At 36.2% G+C, this 19,889-nt stretch overlaps 1 protein-coding gene across 1 annotated transcript in view; it reads left to right on the top strand.

The window, feature by feature from the left end:
* ENTPD7 (ectonucleoside triphosphate diphosphohydrolase 7) overlaps nucleotides 1–19,889 on the top strand; it is a 38,582-nt gene that overhangs the window by 968 nt on the left and 17,725 nt on the right. Inside the window, 6 exon segments of the mRNA XM_006925890.3 lie at nucleotides 638–820; nucleotides 13,039–13,171; nucleotides 13,173–13,245; nucleotides 13,503–13,653; nucleotides 17,314–17,417; nucleotides 19,540–19,596. Coding sequence (XP_006925952.1) covers nucleotides 638–820; nucleotides 13,039–13,171; nucleotides 13,173–13,245; nucleotides 13,503–13,653; nucleotides 17,314–17,417; nucleotides 19,540–19,596 — 701 coding nt within the window.

Raw genomic sequence — 19,889 nt, 5'->3', positions numbered from 1 at the left:
ACTTAAGTTGAACACACTTGTCCATACATTACAGTACTCTGAAACTTTAAGAAAAAATTACTGTGGATCTGTGATTATGGGAGTAAGTAGGGAAGGATGCGGAACGGTTAGTATCATGTAAAACCAAATGAATGGAGATAACACACACATGATCTATTATCATATATGATAATATATAGGGAAATGACTCACTTCCTACTTTTATCTTTTTTTACTGTTTTTTTATTACCATGTGCATATGTTACTTATTAAAATATTTTAAAAAATCAATTGAATAAATTTTCTGACTATCCAGTTTTTTGGCAACATTCTTCATGGTAATGTTGTAGTTACTCTGATTCTTCAATGTTATGAGGTTGCGGAGGGGGACTGGTGATCATTAACATAAATTTAATTCTTTGAATTGCACCCCATAGTGTAGACTTTGGAAAAAGATCAGGTAAGACTTCTCATTTATATAGTAGAAGCACCATGAACGATATAGAATATAAAATTTGAAATTAAAAGAACATTTAGATTTCTGGTGGCACAAATTTTTGCCTTTAGTAATAAAGGCTTTAACCCAATTTTAAAACTATTTTTAGTACCCAGTATTAAGTAAGACTTTTTTTACTTAATAATGTTTGTCTCATTTCAGGATCAGTTTTTCCTACCTCTGCCCAGCCTCGTGGTACTTTACTGTGCCCACAGTGAGCCCATTTCCCCGTCAGCGAGTGGCATTCCTAGGACTCTTCTTCATATCCTGTCTCCTTTTACTTATGTTAATTACGGACTTTCGACATTGGGGTGTTTCGTCACCACGAGATAGGCAATACGAAAGGTGAGTCAGCTTTAGATCACTTTGATCAGGTTTGCATTGAAATCATAAGTAGTTTGATAAGATGTTTAACACGTTACTTACTACCTTTGATCCTTTTGGGAAATACTGCACTTTTATTAGTAAAATTGCATGCCACTTATTACATAAAGAAGAACTTGGCAATGTTCAGTTTTGATTCAGGAATGATGCTGCTGTGTTTTAATCATGAAAGGCATCTTTCTATTTTCTTATTTTGGTGGGCTGACTTAATTGGGTGCATGAATGTTTAGGATTGTTATATATTATTGATGAATTGACCCTTTTATCATTATTAAATGACTCTCTTTATCCTTGATTATCTTCTTTGCTTTGAAATATCCTGGTTTTGTATTAATGTAGCTACTTAAACTTTCTTTTGATCAGTGTTAGTATGAAAGATGGTTTCTCATCCTTTTAGTTTTAGCCTATTTGTGTCTTTATATTTAGAGTGGCAGCATTTCATTGAGTCTTGCCTTTTATCTCGCAGTGAATGCCTTTTATTTGGGGTGTTTAAGCCATTTACATTACATTTAATGTGGTTATCAATTATGTTTAGGTTTAAATCTATCTTGCAGTTTTATCACATCTGTTCTTTGTTCATTTTTCCTCTTTTTTCTCCTTTTTTTGAATTGAGTACATTTTTTATGATTCCGTTTTGTTTCCTTTGTTGGCTTGTTAGGTGTAACTCTGTCTTTACTTTTTTAGTGTTTGCTTTAGGGTTTAGGGTTTATATCTTACATCTTTAACTTACAGCCCACCTTCAAGTAATATCATACCTCTTCATGCATAATATAAGAACCTGTCAACAGTGTATTTTCATTCCTCCCTTTCCCTTTGACTTTTGTGCTATTGTCTTTACTTCTCCATATGTTATAAGCACCACCATATATTGTTTATATTTTTGCTTTAAACATTTAATCATTTTTTAAAGAGATTTTTAAAATAAGAAAAAAAGGCTTGTATACTTACCATTTCTCGGCCTTTTCATTCCTTTGTGTAGATTCATTTTTCCATTTGGTCTCATTTTCCTTTTGCTTAGCACGTCTAGTAGTGTGAGACTGTGGTTGGTGAATTCTTTTAACTTTCATATGACTGAAAAAGTCTTTATTTTGCTTTCCTCTCTGTATAGCTGGAGAGGTATATCAGGCTGGGCCTGTTCATTGAGTATAGATAGATCTCTAGGTTGATCGGTTTTCTTTCATTACTTTAAAGATGATGCTCCACTGTCTTCTTGCTTATATTCTTTCTGAGGAGAAGTCTGCTGTCATTTTTTATCTTTGTTCTCTCTGTACATAATGTGTCTTTTTCCTCTGGCTACTTTTAAGATTTTCTCTTTATCACTGGTTTTAAGCAATTTGATTATGTTGTTTGTTGCTATAGTTTTCTTCATGATTCTTGTGCTTGTGCTTTGTTGACTATTAGATCTGTAGATTTATAGTTTTTGATCAAATCTAATTTTTTAGATTTGAAAAATTTAGAAAATTTTTGTGCATTATTTCTTCAAATATTTTTTCTGTCCTCTTCCATATCATCTTTGGCATCTCCAAGCCAAAGATGTTTTGAGCCATGTGAAGTTTTTCCACAGCTTACTAATGCTCTATTCATTTTTTTCAGTCTTTTTTCTCTCTGTGTTTCTTTCTAGATATTTTATATTGCTTTGCCTTCTAGTTCATTAGTATTTTCTTCTATAGGATCTAATCCACTGTTAATTCCATCCAGTGAGAGCTGAAGAAATACTTTTTTCACAGAAAATACATCTGAATTATTTGATATAGTTTTAAAGCCTTACCAGTTACATAGAAGATCTGCATTCCTTTATAATGGTGATTCTGTTTGCTATTTTTTTTTAGATTATTTTCTGATTAGGCTATAAAATGAAATGATGACATGTTATGTTCATCATCTTCAATATGATTTTCTCTCTATTCTCACATTTATATCAGTCAGGAGGCTTTGGGCTACAAGTAACAGTCAAACTGATTGAAATAATACAAGTTTATTGGCTCATATAACTAGAATTCCAGAGATAGAGGGACCACAAGTTCAACAGTGGCTGGCAGTATGGGAGTCTCTCTCTCTCGTCCAGTGTCAGCTTGCTTAATGATCGCAAAATAGCAGCCAGTAGCAACAGGGGCTACATGTGTCCTCATTCATGTCCTGTAGGAGAGAAACAGGCCTTCCATGCTCTCTTATAAGAAGGAAGAGGACCCTTCCCAGAAACCTCCTGTAACCCTTTCCTTGAATTTTTTTCAGTCAAAACTGAGACATATGCCTACTCCCTTAAATATTTGAGTTGTTCTGTCCCCAGATTTTTCATTTTCTATTCACTTTGGTCCTTCATTTTTCCATTCATTTAACAAATGTTTCTTGAGCAGCCACTATGTGCCAGGTGATAATAGGCATGAGGACATGGAAACTTTGGTACTTTTTCTTAAGAAGTTTATGTTTTCAACCTTTATTCCTCTAGCAGTGCTGTTGTATTTTTGACTTTTCCTTTTCAGAAGAGGAAACATATATTTAGATGACTACAGTTGTCAACAATTGGCCTTAAGAAGCTTGTTAGCTTTGGGAAACTAAATCTGTAATTTGAATTTTCTTAATGCTTATTGGGATTTTCTTGACAGATCTGAACACAGTTTCCCACTGGAAGATAGCATGGTCTAATTATGGAATTCTATGTAGGTTAATATGGCTAGAATGAAGACTATTAGGGAATTAGTAGTGAGCCATGTAACTGGAGAGGTAGGTCAGGCTGGGCCTGTTAAGCCATTTAAGGGGGTTTAGACATTATCCGAAGGGCAGAGGGAAAGCTTTGAAAAATGGTATGATCTGAATTGCTTTTTAAAGAAAGCTTATCTTGGTGACATTGTAGAGAATGAATTGCAGGGGAATAAAAATGAAAGCAGGGAGATGGATTGGAATACTCCAATAGAGAGAGGATGGTAACCTGACCTTGGGTGGCAGCAATGACGATGGAGAGAAGTAAACGCATTTAAGGGATATGTAGAGGGTAGAGTGATCCAAAAGTTCTTGTCTGCCACCCCAAGTGGCTAGATCCAATAAAAACTCATTAAGTTGAATTAATTGAAACAAGTTAGATGCAGTGCTAGGGAACACACAGACTATGCCATTGCGGTGACCTTAGCCAAAGTCTCAACCACACTTTAATGCTTTGGCTGAGCAGCCAGCAGCCATGTAGCCTAAAGCCTCTTGTTCCTAAATAAAAAGTTATGTGCATAGTGCCACAAATTGCCATATATCATTAAACTGCTCTTGGCAGCCTTCCACGAGTCATTCAGGAAGCAAACATTTGCTGAGAGCTTGCTGTGTACACTGCTAGACATTGGGGTACAAAGATGAATAAAACGTGGCTCCTGAACTCGTGGAGTTCATAATCTAGTTAGGGAGACAGATGTGAAGGAATAGTTATTTTCCAGTGAGATAATAGTTTATGTAGCTGTGCAGAATCAGGAATAGAGAATCAGGAACTGTACACTGCCAAGAATCTGGAACAAAGTTAAGAATCAGCAGTTAATCAGAAGAGGCCCATGAGTAACCAAAGTTGATATCACTAAGTTTATGTACTGAAAACTTCTGTACTTTACTGATAAGATAAGCTCTCACGTAGAACCTGTTTGCTTTTATTTTACACACTGTTCTCCCTTGTCTCAGAACACAGCAGATAACCGTAAATTAGAACGATGGTAGTAAGGAGTGTGTGGTGGTCATGTGGGCACACTGATGACGATAATTAATAATATCGGGCATCTTGACAGAGAGGAAGAGAGAGAAATTGATTAAATGTAGACTTACTCAAAATTTCTACAGACCATTTCTATAGTGGCAACCAGTTCTCTACATTTTGTTAAAACGTACTACACAGTTTAATAATGTATGTTAATGATGACCTGAAATCGGTGGTTTTCAACTTTTGTGTATCTGAATCACTTAGGGACCTTTAAAAAAATGCAAATAATTGGGCCTTTTCTCAAGATGTCTCTAATATGCAGCCTGAGTAGAAAACCATTGCTCTTAGGTTTAGTTATATTTGAGAGGAGGTATTATTTTATAGAGAAAAGAGGATTGATTTTAGAGCTAATTGGTCCATTATTTGCTAGTTGGGTGTCTTGGGCAGGTGTTGTATTCAGGAATCTCATTTCCCTTATGTATAAAGTGAAGGTAGTCTTGTCCTTTGGATTCAAAGAGAAAAGCATCTAGGACTGCCCACTGCATTGTGGTTGTTAGTTTTACTATTATTTGAATAATCTTGATTTATCTGTTCTCTAATTCCCTTTTTTTGCCCTGCAAGTATATACTGAAGATAATAGGCAGCATTATTTCCATTTAAAATTTTCTTTCCAGAATTCCTTTTTTTTGTGGCAGCTACTGATTAAGCACGGGTGACCACTAGCATATGTTAAAACCATTAAGCAAATAACTAGGAATTTTTAAGCAAATAATTAAGAATTGATGGAAACACCTATCACTTTAGTCCAACAGCTTAAAAAAAATTTAAGTTACTGCTTGTGGTTATGATTGTTATATTATATACATACAATTCCTAATTTACACAATGAAGTAATTTACACAATGAAGTTATATCAATATTTTTCGATGTTCCACAAAGGGTATACCGCAGGTCTGCGAATAACATTATTTTGTTCAACATCGATGAGAAAAAAAAAAAAATGATTCCCAGCTGGGGCCACTGTCTGTGTGTAATTTGCACGTCTTCCCCATGTCTGTGTGGGTTTTCTCGGGGTACTCTGGTTTCCTCCCACATCCCAGAGATGTTCATATGAGGTGAACTGGCATGTCTAAATGGTCCGTTTGGGTAAGTGAGTGAGTGAGTGAGTAAGTGAGTGTGTGTGTGTGTGTGTGTTGTGTGTAAATGAACTCTCAATGGAAGAGTGTCCTGTCCCAGGTAGGTTCCCACCTTATGCCCTGAGCTGCCAAGATGGGCACTGACCACTTAGGATTGGGAATAATTATCTTACTTGTTTTTATTAGTCTTTCTTAAATGTACGTATAGCTCACATTTATTTCAATGTTTAATATTAGAAGTTTTGGGGAGGAAGGTCTTTATTTAGAAATTTGGTGATTAGATACATGCCATAGGAGCTTAACTCTTGTTTATATCCATTAGCATATGGTTTGTTATATATCGTTTTGCTTAAAGTCAGTTTCCAAGAACCTCTCGATGACGGTGAGGACTTGCTGTACTGTGTTGCCAGGAGCACACTGACTACAGCTGTCTTCATGAAAGCAAGTTTGGAAACCCTTGATCAGGAAAATATATTCATAAGAATACCAAATTTATTCTATGGTCTTGATAAATGAGGCATTGCTTGAGTTAGAAATTATAATCTCTCTTGCACATTGCATCTTTGTGTTTTAATATGTACAGAAGTAGCTGTTTAAAAATGATTTAGTTATTTTTATATTGAAAAAATTTTTAATTTGAAATTTTTTCGGGCATTTGTGGGACTTAGCATATCACTTCTGATGTGCTATGACCCAGAGCTTCAGAAGCCTTGGCGAGGGTTTTTCCTCCTCAGTATTTTCAAAACTGGAGTTGTATTTTTTTTTCCTTTACTATGAGCATGTACCCACATTGCTTCTAGAAAAAGAAAGCAGGAGGTTTGCATTAGAACTAGAATTTAAGAAAAGGTAAATTTAAAGAGTGACGGGATGTTAGTAAGGATAGAATCCAGAGCTATTTCAAAAAAAAAAAAAGAAACACGTTATTTTTTAGAACAGTTTTAGGTTCACAGCTAAATTGAGCAAAAAGTACAGAGATTTCCCTTATACCCCCTGCCACCCCCATCACCATACCCAGCATAGCTGTTTCTTTTATTTTTATTTTTCAATTAGAGTTGACATTCAGTATTATTTTGCATTAGTTTCAAGTGTACAGCATAGTGGTTAGACATTTGCATAGATGTTTTTAAGAATAATTTTTGTTAGATGTGTGTTTTCATCAACTTTTTTTCCGGTATGTGCCATATATTATAAGGTGAGTTCCAACAACTTCCGACTTAATGTATTTTATATTCATTTATTCATTCACTCATTCACTTATTATACAAAAAATAGTGAAAGTCTACACTGTGGTATCCAATAGAGTAGCCACTACACACAAATAGCTATTTTAAATAAATTAAAATTAACTAAAATAAAAAATTTTACACTAGTCACATTTCACGTACTCACTGGCCACATGTAGGCTAGTCCTGGCCTTCCTTAGAAGTTTCAGTTCTGTTTAAAGCAAGTCAAAAAGAGGCATTACTTTTGGTTAGAAAAAAATTATTAACTTTAGGATATGCAGATAAATTAAGGGTTCTGATGTACATACAATGGAACAATTCAGAGATTTTTGCTGGTACAATTGAAGGCATTTATTTGCATTTATTCACATTTATTTATTTATTTACTTACTTCTCCTTAGTGGTGATTATAGCCAGAGCCTTAACTTATAAATATTCCCGACTGCTGTGTTTAATCTTGTTAGGAGATAAGCAGTACCTTACAAGATGCTTTTCTGGGCATTTATTACTGTCATCAGTCATGCATAGATACTTTGGCTATAATGTCATAACATTTGGTTCTGAGCCTTGTACAAAGTTGAAGAGTATGATGACATTCAGCAAAGAGCTGGTAGCCTCATGCTGATGGGGGCCACTTTAATTGACTTTTGGCGCATTACTGAGTTCTCTTTGAACTCTAGAAGTGGTATAATTAGTTTTGATTTTGTAAGCTAGGTAATGGTTTGGTCAGTTACTGGTCTAATGCTGTTAATATTTTCAGAATAATGGCAGTGAAAAGCCATTGTCTTCTAATTCTATCTTGGGTGATGTATATGTGGCAACTTCGTTTTCATTGATTCAGCACTGACCAGAGGGAAATTATGTTTCTCAAATAGAGAGGGTGTGTGTGTTGGGGAGGAGGCGGCGGCAGGGTAAGTATGTGTGATGTTGAATCAGATCTCTCATGGGAAGGTGAATGTGAGGGTTTCCAAAGCTTAAGAACTTTTCTCTCGGGCTTTAGGGATTGATGTAGTGCAGCATCAGCAAATCATGAAGGTCTAGCCATGCAAGTAATTGACCATGATGGCTAAGGCCAGGACTGCAGATCACAAATGAAAACATCCAAGAAGGACCAGTGATCCATCCTTGTTAGAAGCCTAGCCCAAGGAAGACCTCAGGTGATTGAACAGTGTAAGAAGACTGATTAGGTCACAAGATGTCAGAGTTCCAGAAAGAGGTGATTTTATTGCTTTGCAGAGGGGAAAATTGTTCTTTAGTTACTCACTTGCATGCAAGATAAGAAAAATGGAGATTTTCTGCTGCCTGTAGTATTGATCAAAGACTCAAATGAGAAGTATAACAAATGCTGTCTGATCCTCTCTTTCTCCCTTGTGTTCTAATGCCAGCTGACATTTTTTTCTGCCAACGCATACATAGAGACTTCTAAAGGAAGAGAAAGAAGAATTGAGTTGTACCCAAATTAGAGCTGTAAAGTTGTTTATCTTAACAGGAACTGAAGAGGATGACAGGATGCTTTGGAAAGCTATTGAAACTTTCTAAGGAGACCAGTTGATTTTGGTATAGCTATAGAGGAGTTAGCAAAAAAATCAACAGCCCCATATTGTGAGTTCTAGGACCAGACCAATCAGTATTGATTAATACATATCAGAGAACATGAGGAACACTGTGACAATTTCGAAGTACTGCAGATAAGGTACCTGCTCTCCAGAAAGTGATTATCTAAATAGAGAGGCGGAGCAAAGAAATGTGAACGAAGTCTTAGGGGCTCATGCTGAAATATAAGCACATTGCTTAAAGGGAATAATGACACTCCGCATTTTACAGTAGAAGGAGGCCTTTTCAGGTAATCGTGGGTATCACAAGAGTCAGCACTGTGGAGTGAGGCTTCTTAAGAACTGGGAAGCCATGTCAAAGAAGGGAAAGGAGAAAGAATAGGTAGAGAAACAGATTGTTAAGATAGAAAAAGAAGGTCACAATAGAGCATTGGTTCTCAAAGTGTTTACTGACCTTTCGGAGTTCCTGAGACCTTTCAGTGGGTGTGTGAGGCTAAAATAATACTAAGATATTATTTGCCCTTCTAAAATTGTATTAACATATAAAATTTACCATCTTAACCATTTTTAAATGTACGGTTTAGCAATGTTAAGTATTTTCACATTGTTATGCAAGCAGTCTCCAGAACCTTTTCGTCTTGCAAATCTGAAACTCTGTGCCCATTAAATAACACTCCCCCTTTTCTCCTCCCACCCAGCCCCTGGTAACCACTATTTTCCGTTTCTATGAATTTGACTACATTACATACCTCATAAAAGTGGAATCATACAGTATTTGTTTTTGTGACTGGCTTATTCCCCTAGCATAAAGTCCTCAAGGTTCATCCATGTTGTAACACATGACAGAATTTCCTTCTTTTTAAAGGCTGAATAATATTCCATTGTATATATATGTATCTCTCTCTCTCTATATATATATATATACACATATATATATATACACACATATATATATATATATAGATATATACATATATACACATATATAGATATATACATATATATACACCACATTTTGTTTATCCAGTCTTTTGAGTTGTTTCTACCACTCGGCTATTGTGACGTTACTTGGCATTTTCACTAAGTTTACATTGACACTGATGATGATGCAAAAGCAATGGAAGGTGGAACTGCAGTGTGCTAGCACAAATCAAGATAGAGGTACCAAGCTGCACTAGTAGTTATTGTAGTCTTCATTGTCACACAGTTGCAATGGGGAAAAGGTCTAGTTCTACTTAAGACTATCTTTTTAATATTTTGTGTGACAAAATGGGAAATAGGTATTAAGTATTTCTGTCACATACTGAAATGGTCTTGAGGAAAAGCCCTTAAGCAGTTTGAGTTATGAGCTGAACCTAGCTGCTTTTGTCATGGAATGCTATTTTTACGTGAAAGAATGAATGCCAGAAAAACTATGGTTTTCAGGCTTGGGTATTTCATAGACGTTTTCTTGCAAATGAACGAAGTAAAACGCCTGTCACTTTCAGGAAAACAACCGTCAGTATTTATTGCCAGTGGTAAGATCTGAGCTTTCAAGTGAAAATCAGAAGTTTGGAAAATTTTGTATCTGCCACTGTGAATTTGATAGCTTCCCAATACCTAAAATACTTTTATGATAAGATTGGTAGCGATGTTAATGAATGTGTTTTCTTAAATGTTGTATAATGCGTGAACATTAAGAAGATTTGTATAGTTCAGTGAACCAATATTTTCCAATATATGATGTTACAAAATCCTGCATGGGTAAAAGCCATTCAAAGTGCAAGATAGACCAATGAATTTTGACATTATAACAGAGTACGAAAAATTCTTAGACTGGATTTTAAATTCCACACTGCAACTAACCTTTATGAAGCTACACTTGTTGAATTTTAGTGTAGTGTCAAGGGAGAGTATCCACAATGATCTAAAAAGGCTATTGAAATACCCTTCCCTTTTCCAACAACAAATATGAGAATCTAGCTGTCTTCTATTAATCCAGACACTAAAGAGATTTGCAAAATTATAAAACAACACCACTCTTTTTTGTTTTAGAAAATATAGTTCTTTCATAAAGTATGTTAGTATGTAATAAGTTTATTATTGTTGAATCTAAATTAATAAATATTTAAAAATTTTTCATTTTATTTTCTAATATGGTAAATATATACAGATGTAACCCATGTACACAAAAGCTCTTTTTTTAAAGATAATTTTTAAGAATATGAAGGGGTCCTGAGCCCCAAAAGTTTGAGAACCAATGTACTAGAGAAAAGTTATTAAGCAGGAAGGGATGGGATCCAGAATCTTGTCTGAGAGAAGAAGGGGTGGTTTTCAGGGAAGAAAAGCAGAGAAAGATCTGTGAAGCACTGATGTACAGGTAGCTGTGATGACAAATGAAAAGTCACTTTGGGCTGAAGATGGATTATCTTGCCTCTTTCTTTTCTATCTGTGGTATCTTGCGAGGTATTAGCAAGTGTTCTGTAATGAACCCAGATGTCTGCCCAATTTTCATGTGATAGGGGTGAGCTGTTATGAGTTGGTCGGTGGATTGTGAGCCCAGGTCAGCCCAGTAATTTGATTAGCATGGGAAAGAATGTGGTGAAATGGAATCTTTAGGACTGTGAACTTTCTAGTCTGTAACAGATTTTTACCACCTGTTTAATTTCCTGTAACTCACTCTCATCTCAAATCCAGAAAAAAAGTACTACCTGACCCTATCGTATGCAATGATTTACAGCATTATATTGCAGCTCAAATATATGTCTTCTCTTTTTTAAAAACATGCATTTTGCATTGTAGAGTAGAAAAGATACTCAACTCCACTTTTTGATTTTAGAATGGTTTCTACATGTCTTTTTTTACAAATTTGCATTACTGTTCAAAGTAAGGAACTTTGTGGTCTGTATAGCAATGTGAAATTACCAGCAAACAGGCTAGACTGTTCTGAGGGGCAGGACACATGGCTTAGTGTTCTGATCAGATGTGGTTTTACTATGAAGCTAATGAATGATAACTGCACTTCAAGGCCATTCATTTACATGGGCCCTTTTTGTATTCGTAATGTTGAATCTTTTTTAAACCTCCTACCCGCAATTAGCTTCAGGCTTCACAAAACCTAGATCTGAAGAGTTCTGTGTAAGGGTCTCGGGGATCTAGGAGTCAGCTCTAAAGACAATGTGGATGAATAGGACAGATACCTTAGAAGGGAGGGAATTTATTATGCTTGAAAACATCCACAGCATTGCTTTCAGGGCATTTATTCAGTTAGTAACTCAACCCGTGGCAATACTTATTCAAATTTAAAAGAATTTAGAAGACAAAATTTTAATCTGCCTACCACACAGTATGTATTCTCAGCACCAAGAAAGAACTCTGTTTCCCTGTGTAATAAGCTAAAAGCCGTTCTCACTGGTCTTCTCTTCAAGTGAAGCCTTTGAAGAGGAGTCAGTAATATTTTTACTTTTCAGACCCTCAGGCTTTCAGGGAACTGTAATAGTAATGGAAGGCTAAGTGCCCAGAAGCATTTATCCACTCTTAGCTTTCTTTTCTTTCTGGACTTTTCTGCCCTTTTCTCCATAGGTCTTCTACTATTTGCTCTCCCAATAATCCTCATGTAACAAGAGCAGTGGTGGCAGCAGCATGGCACTGTGCTGACTGCGAGCCGTGCATTGTCTCTGAGGGTAGACACTCCACTGTCCTTATTTTACAGATGAGGAAACTGAGAGAAGTAAGTTGCTGAGGTCACACAGCATAGAAAGTCCTAGAACTGAGATGCAAACCTCTCAAACTTTGGTGTTTAATGGTAACATCTTTACTTATTTCATCTTCCCGCTATCAGTCAGCTATCTTGGAATGAGAATCTGAGAAAATCTCAACACAAAGTGCTGTCTTAGGGCCTAGAAACCTTTTTTGTTCATTTGTTTTAACAGTGTAATGTTTTATTTTCAAAACTGGGTATTCGGTACAGAGGCATTTTTTTATTATTTACTACACTATACATATTTTATGAACATTCTTTTTATAGCTACAGAATTTTTAAAAGATAGTAGAAAAGAATATTGTTTTTATGAAATAAAATTTTTATTATTATAATTCCAACAACATAAAGTGCCAAGCAAAAAGCCCCATAGAAACATCACTACCCAGGAACACACGTTAAGTGATAATCATTCTGTAATATTCTTTATGTTTGTATATAGAAAGGATATGTAGATAGATAAAAAATTATTAGGTGTGTTTCAGTTATTTAGTGTGCATAATAAACCGCCCCAGAAGTTTGTGGCTTATAACAACAAAAACCAATTATTTACATAAGCTTAGAAGCTCTGTAATGTTTGGTAAAATATTTGTTACCCCAGCCAGTATCAGAACTGCCCCAAACACGGAGGAGTCTTTTAATTATCTAACTTCAATGGCCTCTAGGCAGACAGACCAGCAGTTGCCTCAGGTACATCAGTACGTACGGTCAATATCATTTCATTCCTTTGTTAGGACATGTAGTCCCATGTGCCTGGCACACGTAGAGACTTAATGGAGACCCATGAACAAATTAATTAAATGGTGGTGCCTTTTGTGGACCTGGCTCCTTAACACCAAATTCTCTTTTTGCCCAACTTAGGTATTTGGCTCGAGTAGGGGAGCTTGAAGCGACTGACACCGAAGACCCAAATCTAAATTATGGACTTGTCGTGGACTGTGGCAGCAGTGGCTCCCGGATTTTTGTTTATTTTTGGCCAAGACATAATGGGAACCCCCCATGACTTGCTGGATATCAAACAGATGAGAGACCGAAATAGCCAACCGGTGGTTAAAAAAATCAAGCCAGGTACTAACTGGAATATATTTCATTTTTGGTCTCTTTTATCTGCTACAGGCATGAAAGAGGAGAGAAGAGAAGGGGGAGAAAGCAAACTAACATTTTCTCTTGCAATTCTGGATAATGGGAGGGTTATCTCATTTATTGCCCCCCTTCTTACCCTCAAATGAACGAGTGTTTAGGACCTTAAGTGGAACCTTATGGGTTATTAGTCTTCTGAGTCAGAGTCATCTGCTTTCTAAAGAAAGTATTTTATCTTACTTAAGGAATCTCTGCAATGGCAGACACTCCAGAACATGCCAGCGATTATCTTCGTCCTCTGCTGAGTTTTGCTGCTGCTCATGTGCCTGTGAAGAAGCACAAGGAGACCCCGCTTTACATCTTGTGCACAGCGGGCATGAGGCTTCTTCCTGAGCGGTGAGATGCAGGGTCAGAGAAACGTGGGAAAATGGGTGGCACAGGAGTAGAAAGGCCGATTCCATTCATTGTTTTCTGTTGTTCCCTGGTCGAAAGTGGAATGTGGGTATACACAGAATTGATGGGTGGCACTAAAAGACCTCCTGCTCAAAAATAGAGCAGAGCCATCCTTGTACCCAGTATTGCACAATCAGTTGTTCATATCTTCATGTCATTTGCTTCTTTGGGGTCCATATCTCTCCGAGATGGCCATAATGATTCTTAGTTTTGATTGAGAGTTAGGAGCAGTGGTGATGGTGTTAAATATGGGTCATGAGGCACCTAGAGGGGGAGCATAATGACAAAAGGGTAGTAGGAGGGTCACCTGAGGGACTGAGTACCTGGGGGTAAGAAATGCCGCTTTCTCTGTAAATCTGCCTGGCTTCCTGGTGATAGTTGGTGCAACTTGCAAAGCTCAGGCTCCAGTGCTTTAGACCAGTTTTTTCAACCGTAGTCAGTCAAGTCTTTTCCACTTGATCTTGGTAGTTTAGCCTGGCATCTTGTTCCTCTTCCTTTGATGGAGGAAGAAGGAGGAGAAATGGGGGAAGAGGAAAAGGCAGCAGCCATACTTAGGTCAGATGCCTCCTTGTTTCTGATTTCTCCTCATCGACCACCTCCCCGTCCCCTCCACACTTATTATGGACATGGGATGAGAGTGAGCTCCCTTAACTTGAGAATCCATCCTTCTGGAATGTTCAGTCTCATAGGCATCAAGTATTTTTTATTAGCTTAAATATTTTTGCTTGGTAAATAGCAGTTCCTTTTTTCCACAAAGTTTTATTTTGTATACTTGGCCAACAACAACAAAAACCTCAGCCATAAATGTAGGGCACCATGCTGCTTATGCCAGACCACATAACATATGTCAGTGCTTCTTTCAGTGGCTTCTTCTATTTAGACATACTTCTGGTTTACTGTTGAGAAGCAGATTATTTTATATAGCCATTTGTCAACATGAGAGGCTTTCTTTCTTTTTATTTTCCCATATATCTTGGTCTTTAAAAAATTTTTGTTTTGTTTTTACTTATTTTTAAAACCAAACTTTAAAATATTATAATGATGCAAACTTACATCATTAAAAGAAATAGTAAAGTAAAAAAAAACCAAAAAACACAAAACAAAAAACAGTCATAATCCTACTACCCTATCAACACTATTTCATTTTGTCTTGTTCTCTTCTCTCTGTATATCTGTATGTAACTTCTACAAAGTTGTAATCATACTGTGCATGCAGTTCAGAATTTTTATTTTGATGTAATATTCACATTGTTCAAAATTTTAGAAACCCTGAGAAGAGTAGAGCTGACATAGGTGGTGCCACATCACAAGTCTGTGACTAGCCTTAGGTCTCATAACCAAGGAGAGGAGGAGGAGGGCCAGAGAAAAAGCTGACTCAGAGGTCAAAACTCAGAGTCAACAGCAGGGCGATGGTTTGGCCACGTTTTGTGTGTCTGTAGCAGAGGAATGGATTGCCTCATCTCCTGGCACTGCTCAGCATTGCCTCTGTTTGTCAAAGAAGTTTCTGCCCAAACAAAACCCATTATGTAGCTCCACCTGTTTGTCTAAAATGTTCGATGTCATCGTGGAAGCTCTGAATATTAATATTTATTTTATCCTAAGAATTGTTAAAGAATTTGCCTTTTCTTTTAAGTTGTTTTCTGATCACCTTTCTTAATAATGCCTAACTCTATCCTGGGCTTATGAAATCGTTGCTACCTGTAAGGCAGCTATAGGCATTGATATAAGTGTAACTATCGCTGTTAAGAACCTGTTTTGTAGTTAATGCTTTGTTAATTTATTAGCATTTGTGAACAATATTCATAATAGCTTTGAATCACATGGGCTGTATTTTTAATTTCTTGGCATTAGGTTTTATTTTTTTTTTTCCATAGGTCTAGAATAATGAAATTTATTCTACCTCCTTTTTATTTTTTAATGGAAAATCTTTAAAGCTTACAAAGGTAATACAGGTGATATTTAAAAAAAAAAAAACAATTGCGAGAAATTTCAAATGTATATAAAAGTAGAGAGAACAGTGTAATGAATCCCCATTTACCCACCAACCAGCGTTAATGGTTATCAAGGTTTTGCCATTAAAAGTTTTTAAAAAATAAATAGTATTGAATTTGAGAAAATGAAACTTATATTCTATTCTGTGCAGTATATGAAGAGTGTTTTGCTTTATTGATTAACAAAAGTTGGGCTCATATTGTACATTGTTCATTGTTTTTAACCTATTAGAACTCAAAATATATTGGACAACTTTTCATGTCAATACATGTAGATATAAATTGACCTCATTTCCTTTAACATCTGTACAGTATTACATCATATGGATGTACTATAAATTAGTTAATCAATTCCTATTGATGTACAGTTTAGGTTATTTCCAGTTTTTCATTGTTATAAATAATGCTGCAGTATTTTTCCTCTTTGTATTTTTATTTGATGATTTCCTTGCAATAGATTTCTAAAGGTGTAATAGCCAGGATGAAGGGTAAGCACATTAAAAATTTTGGTACACGGTCCTGGATTGCCCTTTGGAAAGGCTGTACCGGTAATTTACATTCCAAACAGCAATGTATGTTGGTGCCCATTCTGCCATATCATCACTAAAACCAGCAAACTCTCTTCTTTGAGTAGTTAAGAAGCGTATCCAATAGAAAGGGTAAAATAGCTCCTCTTATTCCTAATGTGAAATTCTTATTGCACTGATTTAATATGTATAACAATGAATTTTTTAGAAACTATACTTGACATTATATTGGAAGATTATTACATTAGTGTAATTCTCACTTTGAACTGATAACAACATTCTTCACTAAGTCATGCTGACAACCATCTGAGCCAGTGGAATATTTTGTAATGAGTAATTTTAAAAATCCAAGATAGTTGGTCTTATTTTTAGCCAGCATTTTCTCTAGATTCATATTATTACTTCTTGCATTGTTTCCTTGTTTTTCTTGTCTGATAATACTGATAACATAAAACTTTTGAGGAAAAAACAACCCTGTAGATGATACTGAGCTTCAAATGTTATTCCCAAGTTGTTGTTATGACCTTTGGCTTTTGATCCTGATTTGGGGTTTTCAAATAATAAGATTTTTGTAAGGAAAAAAGTTCAACTCTTAAAATATGGAAAAGGGGATTAAAAAGTTTATTGTAAGCTTCTGTAAAGAACTATGTAAAAACCCGTGGACCTATCAGTGCTTCTTGTGTAGTGAAGTGGGGCATTGTTTCTATATTGTGTAAGATCTGAGGATGAGATTTTGTTCCTCAATTTAACAACTTTCTTTCATAGTAGTTAGGAATAATGTAATTACATCTATTATAGATTGCAAAATTGTGCTTCAATTTCCTGTGGCTTATTTCTGCTCAGCCTGTGAGAGGTATAGAACTATAGTCTCATCTTTAAACACTATTTGAATTGTGGAAAAGTATTACTGTTACCATACTGCCTTTTACTTTGGAATCAAAGGAGGTACCAAAGAGAAGCCGGGCTCAACTAGGAATGGGGTGAACAGTGAGGTCACAACAAGGCTGAGTAGAAAGTCAGGTTGAGGCTGTTTGTGAGAAGAGAGTGTAAGGATTAACTTTGGGAATTTTTGTTCTTTCTTACAGGAAACAGTTGGCTATCTTGGCTGATCTAGTGAAAGACTTACCGCTGGAGTTTGACTTCCTCTTTTCACAGTCTCAGGCAGAAGTGATCTCTGGGAAGCAGGAAGGTATTGGGCCTTACAGGGAGCTTTGGTTTACTCCCAGCCAACCACGACAGTCTCTCTAATGGATGCTTAGGATAACATTATAAATCTGGTTTTTAATTTTTCTGACAATTTTCTTGGTTCTGCTATGTAGTTTATTTGCATATTCTGCATTGGTGTCTGTTTTGGAATGCTGCTTCTTGAAGTCATAAATTTGTATCTGTTTTTAACTTTGTGCTAAGTGCTGTGTTATATGTACTAGTATTTAATGATTCCAAACGGATCTTTGATTAGCTATTTTTAGTTCTGAAAACATACAGACATCTAGGAGTTGTACCGAGTTTGCCAAATTCAAATGAAAAGGAAGTTATTGGATTAAAGTAAGGAGAACTTTAATTTAAGGGAATGATCAGGAAGAATTACTTATGTTATGGGCTCTTCCTTTATTGCACTTACTGTGCAGTATTGATATCTTCCTAAAAACTCACACTATTGAGTTCGCAGTTTTGGGGTGGAGTTGAATGTGTATTCTCACATGGCTCAAATTTGATCTGTATGATGAGTTATATTTCCATTCCTTAAAAAAGATCTTTTATATCTTCTATCTGCAGTCCACATAAGGGTAAAGATTTACCTTTTTCAATTTCAACATTGCATTTTTCAGTCTTAAAATTTCCATTTCTTTTTATATTCTATATTTTTGCTGAGCCTTTCTGCCTTTCCATTCATTGTAAGACGGATCTTATTTCTTGGTTAGATAGCTGCTTTGATATCTTTACTAATTTAAAAACATCTCTAACATATCAGGGTTGGCATCTTTTGGCCATCTTTTCTCATGAGTTGAGATTTTCCTCGTTCTTTGTATGCCATGTGATTTTATATTGCATCTTGGACATTTTGAATATTACATTATGAGACTCTGGGGTTTTGTTTCAGTTATAAGGAGAATATTAATTTTTTTGTTTGAGCAGACAGTTGACCTGGTTAGGCCTCAAGTTGCGACCTGCCTTCTATAGGCTGTGATTCTATTGATTCATTTTTAAAATCCTTGGCACTACTATTTGGATTTGTCCCATGTATGTGCCAGCCAGTGGCCAATCTGGAACCTGGACATAGCCCATACAATGGGTTGTCTAGCCCTAGCTCAGTTCTCAAAACCTTTGCTATATTGTTTAGAGTCAGATCCATGCATATGTAGCTTGGAAGTGAGCCCAGGAGTCCATATACCACTTTATTCCCTCTCTCCGTGATCACCCGGCCGCTTTCTGGTTCCCCGGGGCCCACTTTCACCTTCCTCTGGTCAGAAAGCCAGGGTTCTAATTTTCCCATTCTGCCATGCATTCCTATGATTGCATCTGCATCCAGGATCAAGTGGTAGAGGACAGAGGGGGAAAAGGAAGCAATAGGGTATTTCTCCCAACTCTTGAAGCTATAGCTCCTCTGGTCAGAGAGAAAGATTCACATCCTTCAGAGTTTTAGGTACCTGCCCAGCCTTCACTTCTGCTGCTGCAGGATTGCCTGGTAGGAGAGAACAAAATAAATTTTAAAGAAAAAAAGAAAGAGATTTTCCCCTACTCTACTTTTACCTTCGGAATCCCCTTTTCTGCTCTTTAGAATAGAAAACAAGGTCTTAAAGTTTTTTTCTGTCTACACTGGTGTTTTCTTTTGTGTTTCAATCTCTTTTGAGTCCAGGCCAGGCAATATGTGAGAGGAAAAAAAATGGGAACCTCATTATCTGTTTGGTGGTTCTTTAAATTCTGACCTCTATCACGGTGCTCAAAGTACTCAGAACACTGCCACGTCCATTCTACACAGTTTATACTCACATTCAGTGGGGAGGCAGGGTGGAACATATTACTCCGTCTTGTCCAGAACCAGAACTCCAAGATTTCTCTTTTTTTACCATTTGTTCCTACACATCATTCCTATTCATTGTAGGAAACTGAGAAAATGCAAATAGTTTTAAAATGGAGAAACGTCACAAGATAAAAGATTTTAAATTCGTACACAGAAAGTGTGGAGTATAATACTATTACCAACTTTTTTTCTTTTCCAGGAAAGAGAGAATAAGAACAGCCCTAGGGAGAGGTGTATTCACGGTGTAGCAGTAGAGGATTAAGTGAGGGCTTTTGTATTTCTCTCGTAGGGGTTTATGCATGGATTGGAATCAACTTCGTTTTAGGAAGATTTGACCATGAGGATGGTGAGTAATATTGTCTTCTTATGACAGTTCTTTAAGGGCTGAAGGTCTAAGTCATCATCTTTGTAAGTGCTAATGTCGAGTTGTTTTTCTTTCCTTTTTTCTTTTTTAAAACTTAGATGCTTCATTTTCCAGCCCTAGTTTGCTTTCTTTTATTCTTAGCTTTTTTAATATGGAAAGTTTCAAACATTCACAAAAGAAAGTAGAGTAAATAGTAAAATGAACTTCTGTGATCTCGTTACCCAGACTCAACACTTACTAATATTTTGCCATTTTTTTGGTCCCCATATTCCCTA

Source organism: Pteropus alecto, unplaced genomic scaffold (genome assembly GCF_000325575.1).
Source record: "Pteropus alecto unplaced genomic scaffold, ASM32557v1 scaffold88, whole genome shotgun sequence".
Classification (NCBI taxonomy): domain Eukaryota; kingdom Metazoa; phylum Chordata; class Mammalia; order Chiroptera; family Pteropodidae; genus Pteropus; species Pteropus alecto.
The sequence above is the reverse complement of the archived record's forward strand: the minus strand, read 5'-3'. Positions and strand labels throughout refer to the sequence as shown.